The sequence below is a fragment of the Entelurus aequoreus genome, linkage group LG17 (assembly GCF_033978785.1).
Source record: "Entelurus aequoreus isolate RoL-2023_Sb linkage group LG17, RoL_Eaeq_v1.1, whole genome shotgun sequence".
NCBI lineage: Eukaryota > Metazoa > Chordata > Actinopteri > Syngnathiformes > Syngnathidae > Entelurus > Entelurus aequoreus.
The window spans coordinates 12,726,358-12,740,750 of NC_084747.1; the positions used below are offsets into that span (position 1 = coordinate 12,726,358).

At 40.0% G+C, this 14,393-nt stretch overlaps 1 protein-coding gene across 2 annotated transcripts in view; it reads left to right on the top strand.

Moving 5' to 3' along the window:
- LOC133632380 (gastrula zinc finger protein XlCGF57.1-like) overlaps positions 1-13,919 on the top strand; it is a 72,462-nt gene extending 58,543 nt beyond the window's left edge. The window contains exons 1-2 of one of the 2 annotated variants that reach the window (XM_062024772.1): positions 6,471-6,636; positions 11,836-13,919. In XM_062024772.1, the coding sequence (XP_061880756.1) occupies positions 6,534-6,636; positions 11,836-13,220 (1,488 nt within the window). In that variant the 5' untranslated portion in view covers positions 6,471-6,533 and the 3' untranslated portion in view covers positions 13,221-13,919. Of the gene's footprint in view, positions 1-6,470; positions 6,637-11,835 lie in introns of those variants that run through there. The other variant, XM_062024771.1, reaches the window with a different exon arrangement.
- Positions 13,920-14,393: the final 474 nt, after the last annotated feature.

Here is a 14,393-nt window from a genome sequence, read left to right on the forward strand (position 1 = left end):
TTAAGTCTAAGTTCATTGTGTTCTTCAAGGTGTTTTTGAAAATGCACCATTTTTCCCTTCTAAATGTTCAACTAACTTGAAGTGTTTTGTCAAGAGGATTATTTGTGATATGTACATTTTCAGAATGTGCTTGTTCTATTTTGGGCCGAAGTAAAATAAAGAAAACAACTTGAAGTTGTCGTAGTCTTATTTTTAAGTTATCATGTCATGATTTTACATGTCCCGCCCACGTGGAAATAGATTTTCCTCCATGCGGCCCCTGAGCTAAAATGAGTTTGACACCCCTGCTGTAATGTGACTCATGTGAGCAGGTTACTGTATAAACACATTTTGTTATAAGTTACAAAAATGTGTTCAGTTCTCAGAGACACATCAATGTCAGTGTAGCTGCTGACAGAAGCAACATGTATATTTGATATATAATGTCATAGTTGGTGAGAATAAATAAATACAATGCATAAAGATGAATTCATATTGTACACATAATGTGATTAAAAAGGTATTTCCTTGGGTTGATTAATGCAAGTTTATGTTAACTTTATTTTTGTTACAAACCCATGTCAATTGAGTGGGGAATATATTTTTTGATTCCGGTTTGGTCACGTTGTTGGGGGACGAATTAATATGTGAGGGAATTAAGGAAGCAGCATGAGACGACAAGTGTTTGATGTGGAAGACGTTAATAGAGTCTCTGATTGAAAATAAACTTTATTCCCTTGGAGTTTATGAGGCCAACAATCTCAACCTCAGTCTCAACATCTCCTTTCGTGCTGTCTGGCAAATATGCCCTACTCAAAGTATCCGCTAGTAGCATTTCTCGCCCAGGCAAATACACAACATTTATGTCATACTTTTGTAGCCTAAGTAGCATCCGCTGCAATCTTTTAGGTGCACTAAGGAGTGGCTTTTTGAGAATATTCTCGAGTGGCTTGTGATCACTCTGCACTGTCACTTTCCTGCCATAGGTATACTGATGGAACTTCTCCATACCAAAAACAATAACCAAACATTCCTTCTCTATCTGTGCGTATCCTCTTTCGGTAGGAGTGAGAGCTCTACTACCAAACGCCACAGGATTGCCTTCCTGAGTTAAAGGCCTACTGAAAGCCACTACTACCGACCACGCAGTCTGATAGTTTATATGTCAATGATGAAATCTTAACATTGCAACACATGCCAATACGGCCGGGTTAACTTATAAAGTGACATTTAAAATTTCCCGGGAAATATCCGGCTGAAACGTCGCGGTATGATGACGTATGCGCGTGACGAAGTCAGAGTAATGGAAGTTACGGTACCCCGTAGAATCCTATACAAAAAGCTCTGTTTTCATTTCATAATTCCACAGTATTCTGGACATCTTTTGCAATTTGTTTAATGAACAATGAAGGCTGCAAAGAAGACAGTTGTAGGTGGGATCGGTGTATTAGCAGCGGACTACAGCAACACAACCAAGAGGACTTTGTTGGAGCGCTAGCCGCGCTAGCCGCGCTAGCCGCGCTAGCCGCGCTAGCCGTCGACCTCACCTTGACTTCCTACGTCTCCGGGCCGCCAAACGCATCGGGTGAAGTCCTTCGTCCTTCTGCCGATCGCTGGAACGCAGGTGAATACGGGTGTTGATGAGTAGATGAGGGCTGGCTGGCGTAGGTGGAGAGCTAATGTTTTTAGCATAGCTCTGTGAGGTCCCGTTGCTAAGTTGCTAAGTTAGCTTCAATGGCGTCGTTAGCACAGCATTGTTAACCTTCGCCAGCCTGGAAAGCATTAACCGTGTATTTACATGTCCACGGTTTAATAGTATTGTTGATTTTCTATCTATCCTTCCAGTCAGGGGTTTATTTTTTTGTTTCTACATGCAGTTAAAGCACGATGCTATCACGTTAGCTCGTAGCTAAAGCATTTCGCCGATGTATTGTCGTGGAGATAAAAGGCACTGAATGTCCATTTCGCGTTCTCGACTCTCATTTTCAAGAGGATATAGTATCCCAGGTGGTTTAAAATACAAATCCGTGATCCACAATAAAAAAAGGAGAGTGTGGAATCCAATGAGCCAGCTTGTACCTAAGTTACGGTCAGAGCGAAAAAAGATACGTCCATCACTGCCTCTCAAGTCCTTCACTGTAACGTTCCTCATCTACGAATCTTTCATCCTCGCTCAAATTAATGGGGTAATCATCACTTTCTCGGTCCGAATCTCTCTCGCTCCATTGTAAACAACGGGGAATTGTGAGGAATACTAGCTCCTGTGACGTCACGCTACTTCCGGTACAGGCAAGGCTTTTTTTTATCAGCGAGCAAAAGTTGCGAACTTTATCGTCGATTTTCTCTACTAAATCCTTTCAGCAAAAATATGGCAATATCGCGAAATGATCAAGTATGACACATAGAATGGATCTGCTATTCCCGTTTAAATTTTAAAAAATCGTTTCAGTAGGCCTTTAAAGCAGCCCCTAGGCCAGTGTCTGACGCATCTCACTGTAGTGTCAGTTCCATATCCTGGTCATAATACTTTAACACCGGTGCCTTAGTTATTTTGTCTTTAAGTCTCTGGAATGCTGACTCTTGCACATCTGTCCATTCCCACATATTGTCTCTGTGTGTAAGTTGTCTCAAAACTTCACAGTCATCAGATAGATGATCGAAAAATTTGGACAAGTAGTTTACCATACCTACAAGCCTCGGTACCCCTTTAACATCAGTTGGACGGGGCAGTTCGCTAATTGCTCGCACTTTATCAAGGTCAATCTGAAGACCATCTGCAGTCAGCAGATGACCAATGTATGGCACTGACTGTTGCCTCAGTTTAAACTTGTCTGCATTTAGTCTAATGTTTTTCTCCCTGCATCTAGTCAGGAAACACCTCAAGGTTGCATCATGATTTCTTTCTGCTTCTTCCTTTGTCTCACCTTCCCCAGTAATAAGCACATCATCAGCAATAACATATATACCATGCAGACCCTCAAGCGCCTGTATGAGTTTTCTTTGAAAAGCTTCAGGAGCCGGACTGATTCCCATCGACATTCTGAGCCAACGGAACCGGCCAAATGGAGTAGCAAAGGTTGTGACGTAGCTGGATTCTTCGCTCAGCTTCACATGCCAAGAGCCATGCTTGACATCGCACACTGTGAACACTTTTGCTACGAGTCGGTGGTGGCGGGCGCCTTCTTGTACGCCGTGGCCTGCTGGGGCAGCGGGCTGAGAGCGAGGGACGCAAACAGACTGGACAAGTTGGTAGAGAAGGCCAGTAACGTGGTGGGAGTGGAGCTAGACTCTCTGGCGGTGGTGTCAGAGAGGAGAAGTCTAGCAAAGCTCCTAGCTTTATGGACAACACCTCACCACCCACTACACTCGGACCTTGCGGGGAGAATGAGCACGTTCAGTGGAAGGCTCAGACTCCCAAAATGCAACACGGAACGACACAGTAGGTCCTTCATACCGACAGCCATCAGACTGTATAATGCATATGTTCCTTTTTGCATACTTGCCAACCCTCCCGGTTTTACCGGGAGACCCCCGGAATTCAGTGCCTCTCCCGATAACCTCCCGGAAGAAATTTTCTCCCGATAAACTCCCGGAATTCAGCCGGAGCTGGAGGCCCCGCCCCCTCCAGCTCAATGCGGACCTGAGTGGGGACAGCGGCGACAGTCTGTTTTCACGTCCGCTTTCCCACAATATAAACAGCGTGCCTGCCCAATCACGTTATAACTGTAGAATGATCGAGGGCGAGTTCTTGGTTTCTTATGTGGGTTTATTGTTAGGCAGTTTCATTAACGTCCTCCCAGCGCTGTAACAACACACAACAACAGCAGTCACGTTTTCGCTACCGTAAAGCAGTTCGTCTGCCGTAAACAGCAATGTTGTGACACTCTTAAACAGGACAATACTGCCATCTACTGGTTAGCCTCCGGTACACTGAAATTCAAGTATTTCTTTTATGTATATGTATAATAACATAAATATATATATATATATATATATATATATATATATATATATATATATATATACCTAGAATTCACTGAAATTCAAGTATTTCTTTTATTTATATGTATAATAGAATATATATATATATATATATATATATATATATATATATATATATATATATATATATATATATGAAATACTCGAGTTGGTGAATTCTAGCTGTAATATACTCCTCCCATATTAACCACGCCCCCCTCCCCCAACCACGCCCCACCCCACCCCCACTCCCCACCTCCTGGAATCGGAGGTCTCAAGGTTGGCAAGTATGCTTTTTTGACTGCACTTAAAGGCCTACTGAAACCCACTACTACCGACCACGCAGTCTGATAGTTTATATATCAATGATGAAATCTTAACATTATAACACATGCCAATACGGCCGGGTTAACTTATAAAGTGACATCTTAAATTTGCCGCTAAACTTCCGGTTCGAAACGCCTCTGAGGATGATGTATGCGCGTGACGTATGCGCGTGACGTAGCCCGGCGAACACGGGTATGCCTTCCACATTGAAGCCAATACGAAAAAGATCTGTTTTCATTTCATAATTCCACAGTATTCTGGACATCTGTGTTCGTGAATCTGTTGCAATCATGTTCATTGCATTATGGAGAAGGAAGCTGAGCAAGCAAAGAAGAAAGTTGTCGGTGCGAAATGGACGTATTTTTCGAACGTAGTCAGCAACAACAGTACACAGCCGGCGCTTCTTTGTTTACATTCCCGAAAGATGCAGTCAAGATGGAAGAACTCGGATAACAGAGACTCTAACCAGGAGGACTTTTGACTTCGATACACAGACGCCTGTAGAGAACTGGGACAACACAGACTCTTACCAGGATTACTTTGATTTGGATGACAAAGACGCAGACGTGCTACTGTGAGTATGCAGCTTTGGCTTCTAAACATTTGATCGCTTGACCGTATGTGCGCAACTTTTTTTTGCGTATGTACGTAACTTTTTTAAAATATATAAGCTTTATGAACCTTGGGTTAGGTGAACGGTCTTTTGGGCTGAGTGATTGTGTGTGTTGATCAGGTGTTTGAATTGTATCGGCGTGTTCTATGGAGCTAGGAGCTAGCATAGGAGCTAGGAGCTAGCATAACAAACACGCAGGTGTTTTTATGCAGGATTAATTTGTGGTATATTAAATATAAGCCTGGTTGTGTTGTGGCTAATAGAGTATATATATGTCTTGTGTTTATTTACTGTTGTAGTCATTCCCAGCTGAATATCAGGTACCGTGAGTATGCAGCCTTGGCTGCTAAACATTTGATAGTTTGACCGTATGTGCGCGTCACGTACGTAACTTTTTAAAAATATATAAGCTTTATGAACCTTGGGTTAGGTGAACGGTCTTTTGGGCTGAGTGATTGTGTGTGTTGATCAGGTGTTTGAATTGTATTGGCGTGTTCTATGGAGCTAGGAGCTAGCAGAGGAGCTAGGAGCTAGCATAACAAACACGCAGGTGTTTTTATGCAGGATTAATTTGTGGCATATTAAATATAAGCCTGGTTGTGTTGTGGCTAATAGAGTATATATATGTCTTGTGTTTATTTACTGTTGTAGTCATTCCCAGCTGAATATCAGGTCACCCCCGGCTCTCACAGCATCTTCCCTATCTGAATAGCTTCAACTCCCCACTAGTCCTTCACTTGCACTTTACTCATCCACAAATCTTTCATCCTCGCTCAAATTAATGGGGAAATTGTCGCTTTCTCGGTCCGAATCTCTCTCACTTCATGCGGCCATCATTGTAAACAATAGGGAACTTTGCGTATATGTTCAACTGACTACGTCACGCTACTTCCGGTAGGGGCAAGCCTTTTTTTTTATCAGATACCAAAAGTTGCAATCTTTATCGTCGTTGTTCTATACTAAATCCTTTCAGCAAAAATATGGCAATATCGCGAAATGATCAAGTATGACACATAGAATAGATCTGCTATCCCCGTTTGAATTTAAAAAATTCATTTCAGTAGGCCTTTAAATGTAGAGTATATGTAGAATATATTTCTAATATTTATATATTATATATATAATATATTATATGTATTATATTATTTATTATTATTCTTGTCTATTGTGAGCGAACTGTGGTGCTGAATTTCCCCCAGGGATCAATAAAGTACTTTCTATTCTATTCTATTCTATTGTCGATTTTTGTTTCATTTCTATCTCCAAAGTATTTTGATACCAAAAATGTTTTCGCGACAAGGAGCACTTCAATTATGAGCCAGAAATGTAATAACAGATGAAAGGAGCCGTTAGTTATTTAAAAGGTATTTTATTTTTTAAAGTGCAGTTGTCGATCGGAAGTTGCAAACTTCTGGCGCATGCGCAAACACATGGAACAGTGGTAAAGCGGAAAGTCCAAGATGGCGGACTAAGCGGCGTGGCTTTCCGGAGAAGTTTCACATTTACGATCTTATACATTCAAAAAAAGCATCAAATACCTCAACTATTCACTTTTTCTTAAGCCCACCAAACGGACTTTGAGTGTGGAGCGACGGCGTGTTATCTGAAGTGAAGATTGAAGACGTGATAGAAGATGGACGACTACTGCTATGCTAAGATGGCGACGTCCGCTAAAAGAGAACATGAAAGAGAATCAGCGCCACCAACGGAGAACAATCTGAAAAGCGAAGATGAAGGTGAGTGTGTTGCGTTCCCTCATTTGAAAGCTGTTTGAATTCCAAGCCCTAAAAATAGTAATTAACCGACTTTGTTGAACAATGTAAAAAAGAACCTCGATCCAAAATGTCGGAAATGTCTGTTAGAAGTTACCGCAGTAGTAAACAGTAGGCAAGCAACGATACTTGATATAATCCTGCGTGAATCCGCCTTTAATGACCGTGATCCTGTGTGTGTGTGAATGTGTGTGTGACTGAACTACTGTATTCGTCCTAACTGGGAGATTAAACACACCCACTAATTTTATCAGAAAAAGGCATTTTTACATGTAAATATTTTTGTACTAAAAACTCTGCAGACACTCTTTTTTTAAAGAATTTTTGAGTTTGTGGATTAAAACATTTTGTCCCTGAAATAATCATTAAACTTGTTTAATGTGTTGGTACACGTGTACTTTTAATAAATATTAAATCGGGGCACCACTTGCCTTTTTCCAAGCACTGGTAAAAAGTTCTGACGTTTTCAAGTAATTCGATTATATAAATAGTGTATTATTTGAAAATATTGTTTAGTAAATGTTAACTTGAAATAAAAATCCTACAGTATTCAGTACACCACTGATACTTTGTTTCCTGCAGAATGTTTGTGATGACAAGCAAAAAAAAGAGGAAAAACCCCCACAAAATGTACAGAAAATAAGCAAAACTGTGGTCCTAAAACCAGGTACGGACCGAAGCGTGGGTGACCTGTACCGTTACACCTCTAGTAAACACAATTATAGATATGAACAAAATGACAGTTGTCAGCTGTGAGCATATATTACCTCCATCAAACATGGCGGAAATGTCTGTTACAAGATACTGTGGTAGTAAATAGTAGGGATGCAACTGTACTCGCTATTATCCTGCACGGGACAATCTGCCTTTAAATTTAAAAAAATTATATGAATCGAGATTGGATGGTATACACTTTGTAATTTTTTTGTTTTGCACTTAGCAATAGTGCTTCTTGCTTTATCTGCTTATCACTCAGCTTCTAAAACTTGTAGCTCATCCTCCTTAAATCCAGGCTCAAAAATATAAGGTTCTGGATCATAATTTGTCCCAAAGTATTCTTTGATGGCACTCATGAAGTCTGCCTTTATTAGTAATAGTTGGTGGTGTTGTTGAAGGAAATAGCGAACGTTGTGATGCGTCTGTGAAAATAATGCGCCGCCGTTTGCTTAATCTTAAGGCCCAAGCTGTTTGTTTCCATGCTTTTTTTTATTTCTCTTTGCTATTTGGGCTTATTGGACCATAATTAGAATAAAAACTAAGAATCATCTTTTGATATGATGTACTTAGTCCAAAAGTAGCAAACGTGTACTTTATGTTTAGTGACATGACAATTCTTATTTTTACACTTTTTCCCCCAAATTCCATTGTATGTTATACTCTTCTGACACCATCAGATGGCAGTATAAGTGTTCACATAAGGGCCATAAGACCCCAATTCAGTAGTGTACACAATTTTGGAAATACGAGCTAAAAGGTGTTGTCCACGCATGTGGCCACTAAGGCCTTTAGAGGTGTTAAAATGATAAAAAATGATGAAAATACGTAAATATTGCATGTTATTATGAATGTGCCTGTTATTACATTACATATCTACTTACAGCGTGTATATAAAAAGTTAATGGAAGCTTTTGGCTATTTGTTAGAGTTTTTTATAGGCGAAATAGAGTGCATCCCCATTACCTGCATTGTTAGCTGACTTTTGCTAGCGTTTATTTACGAGTCACAATGAGTGATGGGCAGTAGTGCACAACAAGTAGCGACGCTATGTAGCTTAACTACAGTTCCCAGTAGCGTGGCGTTAGCCTCGCTACTTTTTGAACCCGTAGTGATTCCTGTAGCTTAGCTTTTTTCGACCCATGTAGTGACGTAGCGTCCATCAAACGCTACAAAAAGAGAAAATAGATTGCTAATTAAGGGCTGGAAAAAAAATATTGCTATAATCATCTTAATTTATTGTTACTATGATTGTTAGATTACGTGTTATTTATTTGTTACTAATGTATATCTGGTTGTTCTTTTAGATTATATTTAAAATTGAGTTTTGGTGGTACTGTTTTTACGTTTTCAAATTAATAAATAATGGTGTTATTTATCGTGATTCCAAAATCACTCTAAATAATTGTGATTATTATGTTTTGCCATAATTGTCCAGCCCTAGACGAGGTATTGGCAAGGACTTCATGATAAACTATGTGTCACGGTACTTGAGTCACGATACAATTGTCAGGGTTGTCCCTAACAGTTTGTTTGTTTTTTGCTATAGTGTTTAATTAAATCATGTTTTCCTGTTCAATGCCTGCCGTCTCTGCATCTTGGGGTTCGCCACCTACAAACTCTGACAACAATAGTCTATTGTAATATTGTGACATGGAGTTTTACTGTGATTTTTACAAAGTCACTGAAAAATGTAAATGTAAAGAGCTTAAAGTAAATGTGGTAAATATTTACACTAGATGCCAGTTATAATTTATTGGACAAATTGTGTCAAAAACAAATTAATAAATAAAATCATTATTTTTCTTGCATATAATATGTAAAAAAGTCCTCTACTTCTTAACTACAGACTTCTTTCAGATAGATATTATCTTTTTTAGTCTTACAAATCTGTATTTCAATATTGTCGAAGCAATTGTTTTCTACTTTCTGTGACTCTAGCTTAGCTTTTCTGAGTCTATGACAAGTCATGTAAACATTGATCCATCATTCTGGCAAGGCACTAAATGAATGGCCTTGAAACACTACACACTAGGGTTGTCCCCATACCAATAATTTAGTACCGTACCGGTGGTACTTTAACTTTAACTTAAATGTATGGATACTTTTCCAAATAAATGTACACAGATAAGCCATGTAGCAGGTAAAACACATTTATTAAAGACAAAACACAAATTGTAGGAATTTGTTACAAAATGTAGTCATTTCACTTGCATTAGTTGACTGCTAATTGGGCAGTTTTAACTGTGCTAATATTTGGCATCAAGCCAAGCAGCTGTGTGCGCGTCTACGTATCTACATGTGCACAGCAGGGGAGCTGGTTAACTTATGAGAGTAGTATGTGTGTTTGTGAGAATGTCAACGTGTTGTCTGAGTGACATCAGTGAGTGAGCGGGCGAGTAAAGAGAGAGCAGAAGGACAGGTGTAACAACTACATTATACCTGTCACTATTTAAACTCCTTGTGCAGATCTGAATGCTTATTATTTAAATGTTGACCTAAGTCTGAAGCAAAGTTGGTAATACTAATCACCACAAGGCGTGTTTTAAAGCAGCTGTTTTGAGAGTAGTGTATGTGTGTGTGCACCTTTAAGAGTGGCAGTATGTGGGGTGAGTGACGTGAGTAAGTGAGTGGGCGAGTAAGGAGAGGTAGTGGCAGCATGTGCAGGAGTGTTAATAGCATGGTGGATGTCCGGTTGTGCCCTGTGGAAATAATAAATAAAGTGAGCAAGTTGTAACTAATCGACGGCCTCGTCCTTCCGACCAAAGAGCGGAGCTTTATGGACCCAGTGTTACCCCCGACAAAACATGGGCCCTGGAGGGAACGTCTCCCCTGCGCTCCTCGACCACGGTCTGGGAGCCCACAAACAGGAAAGGTGTAAAGCAACCCTTGCAGAGCGGTGGCTCCGTGTTTAAAGGCCTACTGAAATGATTTTTTTTAATTTAAACGGGAATAGCAGATCCATTCTATGTGTCATACTTGATCATTTCGCGATATTGCCATATTTTTGCTGAAAGGATTTAGTAGAGAAAATCGACGATAAAGTTCGCAACTTTTGCTCGCTGATTAAAAAAGCCTTGCCTGTACCGGAAGTAGCGTGACGTCACAGGAGCTAGTATTCCTCACAATTCCACATTGTTTACAATGGAGCGAGAGACATTCGGACCGAGAAAGTGACAATTACCCCATTAATTTGAGCGAGGATGAAAGATACTATATCCTCTTGAAAATGAGAGTCGAGAACGCGAAATGGACATTCAGTGCCTTTTATCTCCACGACAATACATCGGCGAAATGCTTTAGCTACGAGCTAACGTGATAGCATCGTACTTTAACTGCATATAGAAACAAAGAAAATAAACCCCTGACTGGAAGGATAGATAGAAAATCAACAATACTATTAAACCGTGGACATGTAAATACACGGTTAATGCTTTCCAGGCTGGCGAAGGTTAACAATGCTGTGCTAATGACGCCATTGAAGCTAACTTAGCAACCAGACTGCACAGAGCTATGCTAAAAATATTAGCTCTCCACCTATGCCAGCCAGCCCTCATCTGCTAATCAACACCCGTGCACACCTGCGTTCCAGCGATCGGCAGAAGGACGAAGGACTTCACCCGATGCGTTTGGCGGCCCGGAGACGTAGGAAGTCAAGGTGAGGTCGGCGGCTAGCGCGGCTAGCGCGGCTAGCGCGGCTAGCGCTCCAACAAAGTCCTCCTGGTTGTGTTGCTGTAGTCCGCTGCTAATACACCGATCCCACCTACAACTGTCTTCTTTGCAGCCTTCATTGTTCATTAAACAAATTGCAAAAGATGTCCAGAATACTGTGGAATTATGAAATGAAAACAGAGCTTTTTGTATAGGATTCTACGGGGTACCATAACTTCCGTTACTCTGACTTCGTCACGCGCATACGTCATCATACCGCAAATTTTCAGCCGAATATTTCCCGGGAAATTTTAAATGTCACTTTATAAGTTAACCTGGCCGTATTGGCATGTGTTGCAATGTTAAGATTTCATCATTGATATATAAACTATCAGACTGCGTGGTCGGTAGTAGTGGCTTTCAGTAGGCCTTTAAAGTGTCACCTTTATTGTTAGTTTAGAAGCCCAAATACCTCCATATTGCACTTCACGCACCCTCTTTATTAACCAGTAGAATTGTTGTTTGTTGCCTTTCTTCCTCTCCACCATGTTATTGCTTGTATGCACTTTGTGTGTGCGTTTTGACACACTCAACATCATGCGCCTCGGCTCTGTAGTCACCGCCGCACAACAGCATTCAGATGAATGAACGGTACCGGTACTTTTCAAAGGTGGTATAGTACCGATTTCAATTGATTAGTACCGCGATACTTTATTAGTAGCAGTATACTGTACAACCCTACTACACACACATACAGTACATAGAAGAAAGTGTGTTTTTGTTGTTTGTGTCTTGCAGACGTCCAGCAGCTGATCGGTAATCCAGAAGAAGTTTCCCCTCAGTTAGGGGGGAGCTCCACTTTGAAGCAGGAGACTCCACAACCACCCTGCATTAAAAAGGAAGAGGAGGAACTCTGCATCACTCAGGAGGGAGAGTGTCTTCTAGGACGAGAGGAAGCTGATTACACCAAGTTTCCACTGAGTATTATCTCTGTGAAGACTGAAGATGATGAAGAGAAACCACAAGTAGACAACCTCTTAGCGCCACTATCAGATAGTGAGGCTGAAGATGAGGTTGAAGTAACTTTGAGCAGCGATACAGACTGTGAAGGTGATATGAGGACTCACATTGACAACAAACACTCTGAATGCTCTTCAAAGAAGAGAGGTAAAACATGTTTGAGCTGCTCAGTTTGTGCTAAAAGATTTACTCAAATGAGCCATTTGACTCGACACATGAGAACACACACAGGTGAAAAACCATATAAGTGTTCAGTGTGTGGCGAAAGCTATTCTCAAAAAAGCCATTTGACTCAACACATGAAAACACACACAGGAGAAAAACCATTTAGTTGTTCAGTTTGTGGCAAAAGCTTTTCTCGAAAAAGCCATTTGACTCAACACATGAGAACACACACAGGTGAAAAACCATATAAGTGTTCAGTTTGTGGCGAAAGCTATTCTCAAATAAGCCATTTGACTCAACACTTGAGAACACACACAGGTGAAAAACCATATAAGTGTTCAGTTTGTGGCGAAAGCTTTTCTCAAAAAAGCCATTTGACTCAACACATGAAAACACACACAGGTGAAAAACCATTTAGTTGTTCAGTTTGTGGCAAAAGCTTTTCTGTTAAGAGCAATTTGACTGGACACATGAGAACACACACAGGTGAAAAACCATACAAGTGTTCAGTTTGTGGCAAAAGCTTTTCTGATAAGAGTTATTTGAATCGACACATGAAAACACACACAGGTGAAAAACCATTTAGTTGTTCAGTTTGTGGCAAAAGCTTTTTTGTTAAGAGCCATTTGACTGGACACATGAGAACACACAGAGGTGAAAAACCATATAAGTGTTCAGTTTGTGGCAAAAGCTTTTCTGATAAGAGTTATTTGAATCGACACATGAAAACACACACAGGTGAGAAACCATTTAATTGTTCAGTTTGTGGCAAAAGCGTTTCTGTTAAGAGCCATTTGACTGGACACATGAGAACACACACAGGTGAAAAACCATATAAGTGTTCAGTTTGTGGCAAAAGCTTTACTGATAAGAGCCATTTGACTCGACACAAGAGAACACACACAGGTAAAAAACCATTTAGTTGTTCAGTGTGCTGTAAAAGGTTCCCACATAATGCAGATGTAGTCAAACACATAAGAACACACAAGGGAAAATAACCAATTAGCTGTTTAGTTTGTGGTATGTTGCTCATATGTGGTGACATCCACCCTACCCAGGACCTCCTCACTGGAAGTATAATCTTATGTACTCATGACCCCATGTCTTCCCTGTATCTGAAACCTTCCTGAACAGTAAGATAGATGATGCTTCAAGTGCTTGGTTACTCCTTCTTCAGTCCAGGGACCTGGGGCCTCATGTGTCAAGTTTGTGCACGCTCAAAAACCTGCACTACACCCTTTTTCACTGCAAAGTTGAGATGTATCAAAACTGATGCTGGTTAACTGTTTGCATAACCAAGTAGCAACTTTTTCTCCTCCGACTGATTGATGTGAAAATCAGAGACAAATGAACAATTAACTGTCAGTATTTTAACTATTTATTTGTGTTTTGTTTAAATTGTTCACACATTGCACAGCTTTTATTTTTCTATCAATACACATTATGTCTAGAAGACAGGAAGTAACTTAACACTCTTGAATAGTTTCTACCTCCGTTTGTATGGTTTGTTGAGTTAGCACAGGATTAATATGTGGAAATGACAAATGAGGTAGTTGATACATAGAATAGTTTTTATTCATGCTTTATTTAGTTTTTTGTTCAATCCTAGATGGGTTGTGACTTAAAGTTTAATTGCTTTGTAGAAACACTGAGATTAAGTCTAAGTTCATTGTGTTCTTCAAGGTGTTTTTAAAAATGCACCATTTTTCCCTTCTAAATGTTCAACTAACTTGAAGTGTTTTGTCAAGAGGATTATTTGTGATATGTACATTTTCAGAATGTGCTTGTTCTATTTTGGGCCGAAGTAAAATAAAGAAAATAACTTGAAGTTGTCGTAGTCGTATTTTTAAGTTATCATGCCATGATTTTAACCGTCCCGCCCACTTGGAAATAGATTTTCCTCCATGCGGCCCCTGAGCTAAAATGCGTTTGACACCCCTGCTGTAATGTGACTCATGTGAGCAGGTTACTGTATAAACACATTTTGTTATAAGTTATAAAAATGTGTTCAGTTCTCAGAGACACATCAATGTCAGTGTAGCTGCTGACAGAAGCAACATGTATATTTGATATATAATGTCATAGTTGGTGAGAATAAATAAATACAATGCATAAAGATGAATTCATATTGTACACAAAATGTGATTAAAAAGGTATTTCCTTGGGTTGAT